Source organism: Scyliorhinus canicula, chromosome 6 (assembly GCF_902713615.1).
Source record: "Scyliorhinus canicula chromosome 6, sScyCan1.1, whole genome shotgun sequence".
Lineage (NCBI taxonomy): Eukaryota > Metazoa > Chordata > Chondrichthyes > Carcharhiniformes > Scyliorhinidae > Scyliorhinus > Scyliorhinus canicula.
In genome coordinates this window covers 184,287,041-184,300,766 of record NC_052151.1, presented here as the reverse complement: position 1 = coordinate 184,300,766, position 13,726 = coordinate 184,287,041, and the positions used below count along the sequence as shown (strand labels likewise).

General features: G+C 47.7%; 1 protein-coding gene across 3 annotated transcripts in view; it reads right to left on the bottom strand.

The window, feature by feature from the left end:
* Positions 1–13,726, bottom strand: part of shprh (SNF2 histone linker PHD RING helicase) — a 137,870-nt gene that overhangs the window by 77,408 nt on the left and 46,736 nt on the right. For 2 of the 3 annotated variants that reach the window (XM_038800625.1, XM_038800626.1), the window contains exons 9-12: positions 5,847–6,103; positions 3,305–4,015; positions 2,158–2,409; positions 623–701 (exon numbers count right to left, since the gene is read on the bottom strand). In XM_038800625.1, coding sequence (XP_038656553.1) covers positions 623–701; positions 2,158–2,409; positions 3,305–4,015; positions 5,847–6,103 — 1,299 coding nt within the window. Of the gene's footprint in view, positions 1–622; positions 702–2,157; positions 2,410–3,304; positions 4,016–5,846; positions 6,104–6,355; positions 6,466–13,726 lie in introns of those variants that run through there. The other variant, XM_038800627.1, reaches the window with a different exon arrangement.

The following is a 13,726-nucleotide window of genomic DNA, read 5'->3' as shown; positions in this document are numbered from 1 at the left end:
GTGTCTACGAGGGTTTCATCCCACAACCCAATGATGTGCAGGGTAGGTGGATTGGCCACCCTTAATTGGAAAAAGAAGAATTGGGTACTTACAAAAAATTTTTAAATGTACTTCTGGACCAAACGCATTCTGAGTGAATTCCTGGTGAGGATGAACACCACAGTCTCCTATCCTTCTCCACAAAGGTTTTGTGCACGCCAGGGCTAAATTTGCTAATAAAGTCCGGTTTATCCAAACTTAATTTACACACTAGCCCAACACCCAATATGAAACTGCTAATCATGCCACTCATACAGCTAGTTTAATTAGTTTCAACACTGTGGATTTTTTGGATTTGTTCAACAAGGATCTGCTCTCTCTTCCTATATATATTCCCGTACCAGCCTCCCCGGACAGGCGCCGGAATGTGGCGACTAGGGGCTTTTCACAGTAACTTCATTGAAGCCTACTCGTGACAATAAGCGATTTTCATTTTCGTTTCATTATTAGGCGTTTCCATTTGTAAAATACAAATTACTTTATCTAATGCAACTCCAGTACGTAGGATGGGCGAGATAAATCTTCTCAAGCGTAGACCCTTTGAATCATAGGGAGAAAATGTTCGGATTCAGAGACTTCTTACCTTCTAACCCCCTTTGGACTGGAGTTCCTGTGACACACCAACGATTGATGGCACTTAGCCGTAGACACATTTCTGCAGCCTGAAAAGAAAAAAGGGACAGATAAAAGATGTTGTACGTGTACAGGTTTGTGTGAAAATTCTCGTGTCTCAAAGCAAAGATACTGAGCTGTCTCAATTTTCATTTGTCCACACTTGATTCAAAAACTTAATACCATAAAGGTGATTTAAGGGCGGTACAGTGGCACAGTGATTAGCACAGCTACCTCACAGGACCAGGGATTTGGGTTCAATTCCGGCCTTGGGTGACTGTCTGTACGGAGTTTGCACTTTCTCCCAGTGTCTGCGTGGGTTTCCTCCGGGTGCTCCGGTTTCCTCCCACAGTCCAAAGATGTGCAGGTTAGGTGGATTGATCAATGCCAAAATTGTCCCTTGGTGTCACAAAGATGTGCACGTTAGATGAGGCTAGGAGGATAGGGCGGGGGAGTGAGCCTAGGTGGGGTGCTCATTCAGAGGGTCGTTGCAGACTCGATGGGCCAAATGCACTGAAGAAATTCTATTCTAGGAGTTATTTCAAAGAAATACTAGCACTTATACAGCGCCTAGCACAACCTCAGTCAGCCCAAAACACTTTATAGACAATGCAATACTTTATTTTTTGAAGTGCTGTTGCATTGTCGGAAATATGGCGGCCAATTCGCTTATAGCAAGTTCCCGAAACAACAGTGTGAAGAAGACCAGTTCATCTGTTTTTGCAATGTTCATTGAGGGATAAATATTGGCCAGGACATCAGGTGGGAAGTCTCTGTCCTTGTTCGAAATAGTGATGTGATATCTTTCACATCCACCCGAGAAAGCAGAAGGTGGATACGTGCTCAACTCTCTGCAGTGGCGATTGGACCCAGGACCTTCCGACAAAGTGCTACCGTTGATTGGGGACTGACATTTTGTGGCAAGCTCCTCATCACCTGTGGGCTGTTAAGAACAAATGTACTGATGCAGTTATAGATACTGCAATGCTGCTGTCACAAGACAGAATATGCACACTGCATATATTGTGAACATTAACATTAAAAATACAAATGTCTGGTCTGTGAAGTACAATACCTGCATTCTGCATTTTTCAGCATACTGAAGGGGGTATCTGACACAGTGACATTAGGCATTCTCCTTCAGAACCAGAGGTCAAATTCAGTCCAAAATGATCAGAATAAAAATCTCCTTTTCCATAAGTTTAGGTGAGAAGGAGGGATGGAATAGAATTAATCAAAGAAAAGGAAAAGGACATCAAGAGGACTACAGTAAGTCAACACCAATTTACATTAATCGGAGTCATTCTCAAACTTTGCATTCCAGGCGGGGAGATTCACTTGCCGGGAGCACATGTTGAAAACGTGGACCTGCATTCCAAACAATTCCCCAACCGGTTTGAACAAATAATTGGACAATCAGACAACACACCCAATTTCCCCATCAGCGGTGCTATGTCAGGAAGTGGTCACTTTCCATCATACAAACTCTGCCTTCTACATTCTCACCTTGGCAGTGGTACATTCCACCATTTGAGCCTCATCCAGACAGATCCTCCACCACTCCACTGCAACCAACGGGCTTGGAATGGCCATGTAACGCTTGTCTTTGCGTAATCGACGCCCATCATCACTGTTGCTGTGAGGAATGTCAACATAGTTTAACTCCGATCGAAGCACATCGTACGTCGTGATGACTATCTCGTGTTTTGCCAGGGCATGAGGTTGGATAAAGCCATGCTTCTTCACTCCTTGGTACACCTATGGAGGGGAAGTCAAAAATGTCAATGAAGGTGCTGCTCTAAAGAACTGAAGTATTCTAAGCTAGCACAACAACTAATCACACTAGAATGGATCCAATTACTTAAACATCTAACAATTAACTACTTATAAAATTAAGTCAACCTACTTTGGTTTGCAAATTTATCTGTCACATAAATTTAAATAAAACAAGAATAAAATACTGAAAGGATAGGGTGCTTCATGACAACAGGGCTGGTGGGTGATTGGGGCATCAAAAAGGTGGGCAACGGAGGGGTGAGGTGGTTGGTGGTCAGTGAGGGTCGAGAATATGTGGTGGGTGGCAGGGGATCACAGTTCTGATGCAAATCTGGGACCAACGCTCCTGCACCTCCCGGCTCCACATCATACATGTATTTTCCTGACACTTTTTGTTTGCAGCCTGCTGCTGTTCCTTTAAGGGCCCCTGGATAGCTACATGCAGACCTGATTTTTCTGAAATTGGTTTCAGAGAGTCGAAAGGACTTGACACCCATTTCAGGAACAGTCGATGTATGTCAATGTTTCTTTTGCCGATATGGTGGTCAGTGAAACTCTGGCCCGAAATGAACATGTGCTGCCTGCCCACCATATTGGTAACTCAACTCATTTAGCACCCTCATACTTTGGCCTCAAGATCTTTTCCTGGATTAACTGCACTGACAGCCAGGATTGTGCTGCAACAAATCAGCAGCATCACTTCAGGGCTCCACTCAATAAAGAACTTACAGAAAAAAATGTATTTGCTTACTTCCCAATAGATAATCCTAACATATATAGAGAACAAAGAAATAATAAAGCAGTGACAATGATAATGAAAACTATACATTTAAGATGCACGCCAGTTTCATTTCCTTTTCACTGTACGATTCCTTACCAAAATGGAAACGGAAGAAGATCTCACATGCCTGTTAATTTCATCCACCCACTGGTGGCAAATTGAACTGGGTGAGATGATGAGGGTTGCAGATGTGGGCACAGGTTGCATCATGACCAGACAGTGTGGGCAGTAGAATGGTCTAACCTTTAGGTCTTCTTCCTTGTAATTAACACATGCTGCATGCTGCCATAAATGGCATTTCAGACACTGCACCCGTGCTTTATAATCAATCAGACCACATTCTCCACAGATGCATTCAAAATGACACTTTGAATTGTTAAAGGAAAGGGTCATCTTAGAGGGAAGGTGCACATTCAGATCGTCTCGAGAATCGCCCTGCGGGACGTTTGAGCAACCTCTATCACTTATGGTCAGCTGCAGGGGAGTAACAGAACTTTCTCTTATTTCATCAATTGCGTTATTCTCCGTGAGGCCTTGTCCAGCTGGAATCCTCTCTAACCCTCCATTAATAACCTCCTCTTCTTTTGGATCCAAGTCCAGTGATGTTTCAGGTGATTTGATTGAATTCTGGTGTTGCCCAGTTTCTCCACAATCGGCAGTTTCATCTTCCAGGAGACGCACAAAAGAATCGCTCGCCAACAGTTTGCCTGGATCTGTGGCATTCAAAGCTGTTTCACCGTCTTCTCTTTTCACCTCTTGCTCATTATTTAGTAAAATATGTAACACATTTTTCACAGGACTTGGTTTCTAAGCGGAGACAATGAGATTAATTAAAACAGTACATATAAATCGCATAATACATACATAGAAATAACACAGTAACGGGCTGCCTAGTTCAACTAGTCCATGTCAGGATTTAACCTCCACGTGAGTATTTCTTTCATCTGCCCAGATAATCTAACTAGATGTTAATCTAATCAATGTTGACATAGTTTCTGCCTCAACCACTAACTCGGATAGTGAATTCTACACTCCACAACCAAGCGTGAGACATTTCTCTAGCCCGATGTTCTAAACCTCTTGCATTTATGATCCCTCATTCTAGACCCCTCGAACACTGGAAACAATCTGCTTCTATCTACCCAGTCAATCCTTTCATCATTTTAAACACTTCCATTTGACCCAGATTTGAATTGTTCCAATGAACATGCTAGTGAATCTGTGTTATACTCTAAGGTCCCAATATTCTCCCTATAGTATGAAGCCCAATACGGCATTCTAACTGAGGCCTTAAAAGTTTTAGTGGGAAGAATGGGGATGAAAGGGCCATGGAGGTGGCTTGGAGGGATCATGGGGAAGGCCATTTGAATGTAGATTTCAAAGAATTCTTAGATCCAGACTATGAGTCACAATTCATCTCGACGGGCCGTCAATCACAAGCCATGGAGAAGCTGGCCCAACTTAACAGGAATCACAGGGGGCTGTGAGTTTCCTGTCCCCGCAATGGAGGCAGCCAGGCCGGGAGTGCAGGGTGTGGGCCCGCTACCCCATACCATTATCCTGCACTGCCGAAAATTACCAGCACTGCGAACGCAAGGGTGAGTCCCAGAATTGGGCATTTTAAAAATGGCTCTGGAACCAACCGACTGTGAAAATCTGGCCCCTGAACTCCAAAAAATAATCTAAGAGGAGAAATTACATTAGCTAAGATCGTATTCCATGAAATTTAGACTTTGTTATATAGTGTTATTCTTGTGCATCTTCTTATTTAAATCCATTGATGATGTCATCATTAAATGCTGTGAGGTCATTAGTTATGGCTGTTGTTACCTGTGTTTATTTGGATTTAACAGCCATGAGTTCTGATTCTTTACAGTTACTGTTATTGCAATGTTTAACTAGCTGCTCCCGTTTTTGAGTCTAAACTGTATTTTAAACTTTGTTATTTTTATACCTTAAAGACTTACAATGCATTTAGACTACCTTTTGGTGGTCAAGTTAATACAGATTTGATCCATGTTTTCAAGGTATTATAGGGTAGGTTGGGAGAAACTATTTTCACTGGTAGGAGCGTATAGGGGAGGGTCAAAAATAAGAATCACTGCGCAAGAATCAGGAGTGAAATGAGGAAATATTTCTACACTACAGGTGGTAGAAGTTTCACACTCTTTTCCGCAAACAGTAAGTGATACTACTTTAATTTCAAACAGAGATTGTTTAGCATTTGTTAACCATTAAGAGACATGAGGTAAAGGCAGATATATGGAGTAAGATTAGAGAGCAACTTGAGGGGCTAAATGGAGGAGGCCTTTTGGCCCTTCGAGCCTGTTCCGCCATTCCTCACGATCATGGCTGATCATCCAACTCAATAGCCTAATCCTGCTTACTCTCCATATCCTTTGATCCCATTCTCCCCAAGTGCTATATCTAGCCGCCTCTTGAATATATTCAATGTTTCAGCATCAACTACTTCCTGTGGTAATGAATTCCACAGGCTCACCACACTTTGGGTGAAGAAATGTCTCCTTATCTCTGTCCGAAATGGTTTACCCTGAATCCTCAGACTGTGACCCCAGTTCTGGACACACCCTTATGTTTCAAAATTAAAAAGCTCTCAATGAATTAAAACAGAACACACCTGTTTTTCTGGTCCATTTCTTATCGCTTGTTCCTTGTAGTTCTTTCCCACCCTGAAGGATCCAGCTAATCCATGACCTTTGACCTGTTGGATCACTTGTTCTGCAATAAGTTTGGCCAAGGTCTTCCTGATTAGATTGCGGTTCCGCTGAATGTCGTACTTGTAGGTAGCAGTGATGTATTTATACATAGCACTGACAGAAATCGCCTTCTTCATCTTCATTTTGTTTATGGCAGTGATTAGCATTACTCGTAGGCCTATACACAAGATGAGGGCATTATTAGCAATCAGCAGTACAAAGCCAACTATTCATTTGTGACAATCTTTGATTCCTCATCGACCGCATTTCCAATTTAACATTCGCATCCTAGTTTTTAAATTCCTCCTTAGCCTCACCCCTATCTCTTTAATATCCTCCAGTCAGATGACTCTCAAAGATAGCTACGTTCTCCCAATGCTAGCCTCTTGAACATTCTTAATTTTAATTTCTCCAGTACGAGTAGCCATACCTTCAACCACCTAGGCTCCAAGTTCTGGAATTCCCTCAGCAAACCTCTTTGCCTCTCCACATCTTTCTTCTCCTTTAAGCTGTTCCTTAAAATCAACATATGTATACATATGGATGTTTTCTGTCACCGGTTCTAATAATTCCCCATGTGCTTGGTGTTAAATTTTACCTGATGATGCTCCTTTTATGCTACTTAGGATATTTTGCTACATTAAAGGTGCTATATAAATGAAGGTAGCACTGCTACCTCTCAGCGTCAGGGACCCAGGTTCAAATCTGATCTTGCATGACTTGAGTGGAGTTTGCACGTTCTTCCCGGGTCTGCGTGGGTGCTCCTCCCACAGTGCAAAGATATGCAGGTTAGGTGGATTGGCCATGCTAAATTGCCTCCAAGTGTACAAGAAGTTAAGTGGGGATAGGGCAGGGAATCGGGCCTAGATATTTCTTGCGACCTTATTATGGTCAATGCAACTAAGAATAAGTCTGATCATTTCAGCAAAGCTGAGTGACCAGCAAATATCCACAGTACAGCGACCAAATGGGTGGAATCAGTTAGAAGCAAAAACAATGAAATTCAAAAAGCAGTGATGTGAAACTTTGATTTAATATTCATACAAAGGGAAGACAACAGGGTGGAAGGCATTGCACTGTCCTTGAGTCCTGCAAAAGAATGAGAGTAGGACACTGTGAGCTCAAATTTCAACATACTAATGATGTAGTGCAGTATTTTATGTCAGCATTAACCCATGTATTACAATATAGAGGTGATCTCCCAGACTCTATGATTAGGTCAAACATTCAATTAGTGTTGCATCACTCTCCCCAACAGTTTCTCCTTCTCTCACTCACATTTTTGGAACTCCACCTTTCTATCCCTTTCTCCTCAACATTTGAGTGCATCTTGCACATGTTCTTTTATAGATATACATAACAGCATTGTTTATGCAGAAAGATGAAATACAACAGAAATGGGAGGGCAAAAAGAAAGACTGTCAGAGAGATGCTGCAATGTGATGAATTGAGAAAGGAGAGCTGAAGAATGACTGGTGGGGCATGTGGGAAGAAGCAAAGAGTGGGGATCACAGTGCACAAGAGAGCATGAGGATGAGTGAGAAAGAGTAAGCATTGAGGTTAAGGTAGGCAAATGTCAAAGATTTGAAATGATTATCTGGGCTAACTTTCAGGTAGTCAGACTTGGAAACAGTCTTGAGAAAGTTCACAGATGGGCACAGCGATTTGAAAGATTCTGGTAGCTCAATATGTGTGGAAGGAATAGGGATACTCAAAGTGAAGTGAAAGATTCAGGAGGTCGCAGGTCTGAGAGAAGCGCGGAGGTCAGTGGGGAATAACTAATAACTAAGAGAATCCAAGGCATTGGCAGGGAATGAAATTTGGGGCAGTGGGAGAAAGAAGTTAATGGAAAGAATGGCAGCAATAAAAGAGGAAGGTAAATGGCAGCTTACTCTACCAAGGTACAAATTTTGAGTTTCCACCTCCTCCTCTGCTTCTGACTGAAATTCTCTCTCTCACACATACACACACACTCCTCTTCCTCCAGTTTAGTATTTTCTCTCGCTCTCCACTTTCACTTCTTGCTTTCATTCTCCTCCCTGACTTCTTATGCTGACTTTCACACACTGGCTTCATTCTACTTCACACTTTCTCAGCTTCCTCCTTCACACCTTGGTCTCTCTGTTCAACCCTCAAGTTTCTTTATCAGAACATAGAAAATGATAAAAATTCACAGCACAGAAGCAGGCTATTCAGCCCCGACATCCCTGGTTCTTTGAAAGAGCATAGTCCACATCCCTGCCTTTTGGATATAACCCTGTAAATGTTCCTTGTGCTCAAGTCCCTGTCCAACTCACTGTTAAAATAATTTATTGCATCAGCCTCCACCACAGGTTTCAGGCACAGCTTTCCAGATCCTGACAACATGGAGTGAAAAAAAATCTAATTTACTCTCCGGGCCTCTTGCCAATGATTCTGATTCTATGACCTCTGGTAATTAACTCTGGCACCGGAGGGAATGAAGTGACCAGGGCAGTGTTATGTGCTCCCCACACAGGCAGAAAATCAGTACAAGTGAGGCCATTCCGACTGCATGGTTGATGAAAATTTGAACAACTCAAAATTTAATCAAATCGTTTTACTCCCTCTCCCCATTCAGGTCTCAATGCTCCAGAAAGCATCATGGCAAATGGACATACTGCAAGTACTCTGGCTGGATGTCATGTCAAGAAACACTTTTGGCTGCTGTCTTTCTTTTTTTTTTTAAATTTAAGAGTACCCAATTATATTTTTCCAATTAAGTGGCAATTTAGCATGGCCAATCCACCTAACGTGCACATCTTTTAGAGTTGTGGGGGTGAAACCCATGCAGACAGGGGGAGAATATAACCCGGAGCCGGGATTGAACCCGGGTCCTCAGCGCCGACTGTCTTTCTTTACAAATGGATAATTTCTTACAGAAATAATCCTCAGTTCCCACCAAGATACATGATGCCAGTATGGTTAATGCTCAAAAAAAAAATCTCCTGGTTCCTCTCTTGTGCCCAGAGGAGTGTACTTATCTATCCCTTCAAGATAGAATAACAACATATCTTCGTTTTTTCCAAATCAAATAACTACATTTTCTAAAACAGAACACACAAACTTTGAAAAGTCTTATGATCTAAATTTTTTTTTTTTTTTAAATACTTTTTATTGAGATTTTCCAAAACATATCAAAAACAGAAAATAACAACAAGAAACCAGTATTAACAACAACAAAAAGAAAAACACACTAACCCCCAAAACCAAACCCCCCCCCACCCCCAGTAACTACAAAAAGAAGAAATAGATAAACACCCGGCATAGTCAATAAACACATATACACATTTCTCCCTTCCCCCGAAACACAACCCCCCCCCCCCCCCCGGGTTGCTGCTGCTGCCGGCCTATTTTCCTACCGTTCTGCCAGGAAGTCCAGGAAAGGCTGCCCCTGCCGAAAGAACCCCAATACTGATCCCCTCAGGGAAAAATTTCACCCTCTCCAATTTGATGAACCCCGCCATATCATTGATCCAGGCCTCCACGCTTGGGGGCCTCGCATCCTTCCATTGAAGCAAAATCCTGCGCCGGGCTACTAGGGACGCAAAGGCCAGAACACCGGCCTCTTTCGCCTCCTGCACTCCCGGCTCCACTGCAACCCCAAAAATTGCGAGTCCCCAGCCTGGCTTGACCCTGGATCCTACCATCCTCGACACCGTCCTTGCTACCTGCTTCCAGAACTCCCCCAGCGCTGGGCATGCCCAAAACATATGGGCGTGGTTCACTGGGCTCCCCGAGCACCTAGCACACCTGTCTTCGCCCCCGAAAAACCTACTCATCCTCGTCCCGGTCATGTGGGCCCTGTGCAGCTAAGCCTCGCACAGGAAGAGGAGGAATTCACTCTCTCCAGGGCGTCCGCCCACGTCCCCTCCTCAATCTCCTCACCCAGCTCCTCCTCCTATTTACCCTTCAGCTCCTCCACCGAGGCCTCATCCACCTCCTGCATGACGTGGTACACGTCCAAAATCCTCCCACCTCCAACCCACACTCCCGAGAGCACCCTGTCCCGTACCCCACGTGGGGGCAGCAGAGGGAACCCCTCCACCTGCCGCCTGGCAAACGCCCTAACCTGCATGTACCTAAACATGCTCCCCGGGGGAGCCCAAACTTCCCCTCTAACTCACCCAGGCTCGCAAACCTCCCATCCACAAACAGGTCCCGCTGCCTCCCAATACCTACCCTGTGCCAGCCAAGAAACCCGCCATCGATGCTCCCTGGTACGAACCGGTGGTTCCCCCGTATCGGGGACTCCATCGAGCCCCCCACCTCCCCCCTATGCCGTCTCCATTGCCCTCAAATTTTGAGGGTAGCCGCCACCACCGGGCTCATGGTATACCTCGTTGGAGGGAGCGGCAACGGCACCGTTACCAGCGCCTCCAGGCTCATGTCCATGCAGGACGCCATCTCCATACTCTTCCATGCTGCCCATGCCCCGTCCATTACCCACTTACGCACCATCACTGCGTTGGCAGCCCAGTAGTACCCACAGAGGTTGGGCAGCGCCAACGCAAGCCCCCCCTATCCCTGCCCTGCTCCAAAAACACTCTTCTCACCCTCGGAGTCCCATGCGCCCATACAAATCCCGTAATACTCCTGTTGACCCTCCTAAAAAAGGCCTTCGGGATAAAGATGGGGAGGCACTGGAACAGAAACAAAAACCTTGGGAGCACTGTCATCTTGACGGACTGCACCCTGCCCGCCAGCGACAGCGGCAACTTGTCCCATCTTTTAAACTCCTCCTCCATTTGCTCCACCAGCTTAGTGAGGTTAAGCTTGTGAAGGGCCCCCCAGCTCCTAGCCACCTGGACTCCCAGGTGCCGAAAGCTCCTCCCCGCCCTTTTCAGCGGGAGCCTATCAATCCCCGCCTCTTGATCCCCGGGTGCTCGACGAACACACTCTTACCCAGGTTGAGCTTGTACCCAGAAAAGCCTCCAAATTCCCTAAGGATCTGCATCACCCCCGGCATTCCCCCCACTGGATCCGCCGCATAAAGCAACAAGTCATCTGCATATAATGACACTCGGTGATCCTCCCCACCCCGCACCAGACCCCTCCAATTTCTCGATTCCCTCAACGCCGTGGCCAGGGGTTCAATTGCCAACGCAAAGAGCAAAGGGGACAGGGGACACCCCTGCCTCGTCCCCCGGTACAACCAAAAGTACTCCAATCTCCTCCTATTCGTGGCTACGCTCGCCATCGGGGCCTCACATAACAGCCTCACCCAACTGACAAACCCCTCCCCAAACCCAAACCTTTCCAGCACCTCCCACAAGTACCCCCACTCAACCCTATCAAAGGCCTTCTCCGCGTCTAATGCTACCACTATCTCCACCTCCCCTTCCACCGCCGGCATCATTATAACATTCAGAAGCCTACGTATATTGGTGTTCAGCTGCCTTCCCTTCACAAACCCCGTCTGGTCCTCATGAATGACCCCCGGCACACAGTCCTCTATCCTTGTGGCCAAGATCTTCGCCAACAGCTTGGCATCCACATTTAATAACGAGATCGGCCTATATGATCCACACTACAGGGGGTCCTTGTCCCGTTTAAGGATCAAGGAAATCAGCGCCCGTGACATAGTCGGGGGCAAAGCCCCCCCCCCCCCTCCCTTGCCTCGTTAAAGGTCCTAACCAACAGGGGGCCCAACAGGTCTGCATACATTTTGTAAAATTCAACCGGAAACCCATCCAGCCCCGGCGCCTTCCCCAACTGCATGCTGCCTATCCCTTTGACCAGCTCCTCCAGCTCAATTGGTGCCCCCAGCCCCTCCACCTGTCCCTCCTCAACCTTCGTAAATCTCAGCCTATCCGAAAAGCCCCCCCCCCCCCCCCCCCCCCGGGGGGCTCGGACCGATACAATTCCCCATAAAAGTCCCTGAAGACCCCATTAATGTCCACGCCACTTCGCACCACATTACCTCCCCTATCCGTCACTCCACCAATCTCCCTGGCCGCGTCTCGCTTACATAGCTGATGCGCCAGCATCCTACTCGCCTTCTCCCCATATTCGTACATCGCTCCCTGTGCCTTCCTCCACTGAGCTTCCGCCTTTCTGGTGGTCAGCAAGTCGAACTTGGCCTGAAGGTTACGTCGCTCCCTCAACAGTCCCGGAGCCTCCGCGTATCTCCTGTCCACCCTCACCATCTCCCCCACCAACCTCTCCCTCTCTCTTTGCTCTCCCCTCTCCCTATGGGCTCGGATGGAAATCAACTCCCCTCTAATCACCGCCTTCAATGCCTCCCAAACCGTCCCCACCTCCCCATTATCATTGGCCTCTAAGTACGTCTTGATACACCCCCGAACCCGCCCGCCCACCTTCTCATCTGCCAGCAGCCCCACCTCCAGGCTCCAGAGCGGGCGCAGGTCCCTCTCCTCCCCCAGCTCAAGGTCTACCCAGTGCGGGGCATGGTCCGAAATGACTATGGCCGAATACTCGGCATCCTCCACCCTCGAAATCAGCCCCCTGCTCAGGACAAAAAAAATCGATCCAGGAATAGGCCTTATGCACGTGGGAAAAAAATGAATACTCCCTGGCCCTCGGCCTCGCGAACCTCCAAGGATCCACCCCTCCCATCTGGTCCATAAACCCCCTCAACACCTTAGCCACCGCGGGCCTCCTGCCCGTCCTGGACATGGATCGATCCAATGGGGGATCCTGCACTGTGTCAAAGTCCCCCCCCCCCGTCTCTAGATCCGGAATGCGGCCTAACATGCGCCGCATAAAACCCACATCATCCCAGTTCGGGGCATAGACATTCACCAGCACCACCCGCTCCCCTTGCAACTTGCCGCTCACCATCACATACCTCCCTCCACTGTCAGCCACCACCTTTGACGCCTCAAACGACACCCTTTTTCCCACCAGAATCGCCACCCCCCGATTTTTTGCATCCAGCCCCGAATGAAACACCTGGCCTACCCAGCCCTTCCTCAGTCTAACCTGGTCCACCACCTTCAGGTGCGTCTCCTGGAGCATAGCCACGTCCGCCTTTAGCCCCTTCAGGGTGCGTAAACACCCGGGCCCGTTTGACCGGCCCATTCAGCCCCCTCACATTCCAAGTTATCAGCCAGATCAGAGGGCTCCCTGCCCCCCTCCCCTGCCGACTAGCCATACCCCATCCCCTGCCCGCCCCAGGCCAGCGTCCCCCGCTCGGCCCGTTCCCCACGGCGGCAAACCCCCACCCAGGCCCCCCCCTGCATACTCCAGCTCCTTCCTGGCCATTTCAGCAGCAACCCGGTACCCCCCCATCATCTCCCCCCCCCCCCCCCCCCCCACCACCACCAGGCTAGGACCCCTCCCAGCAGCGTTACTCCCTCCGTAGCACTCCCGTGAGCCAGCTAACTTCTGCTGACCCCGGCAGCTCCCGCCACACCTCCGACCCCCCCCCCCCCCCCCCAACGTGGGACTACCTCTCGTCCCCCAGACCCATCAGATGACCCTCCTCCTCCCCCTCCCGCTCTCACGCGGAAAAAAAGCCTGCGCTTCTCAGCTCCGACCCCGCCCCCAACCACCCTCAGCGCGGGAAACAGAAGAAAAGCCCGCTCTTTCCCTCTGCCTGACCCCGCCCATGCAAAAAAAAGACAGCACCCAACCCGCCCAAGAACCAACACACAACCAGCTTAAAACAGCATTAAACAGCATAACACAGAGACCCTTCCCACCACAGGTTAACACAGTTATTTACAAACCCCCGACCCTCAGTCAGAGTCCAACTTCTCGGCTTGCACAAAGTCCCACGCCTCCTCCGGGGACTCAAAATAAAAGTGCCGGTCCTTGA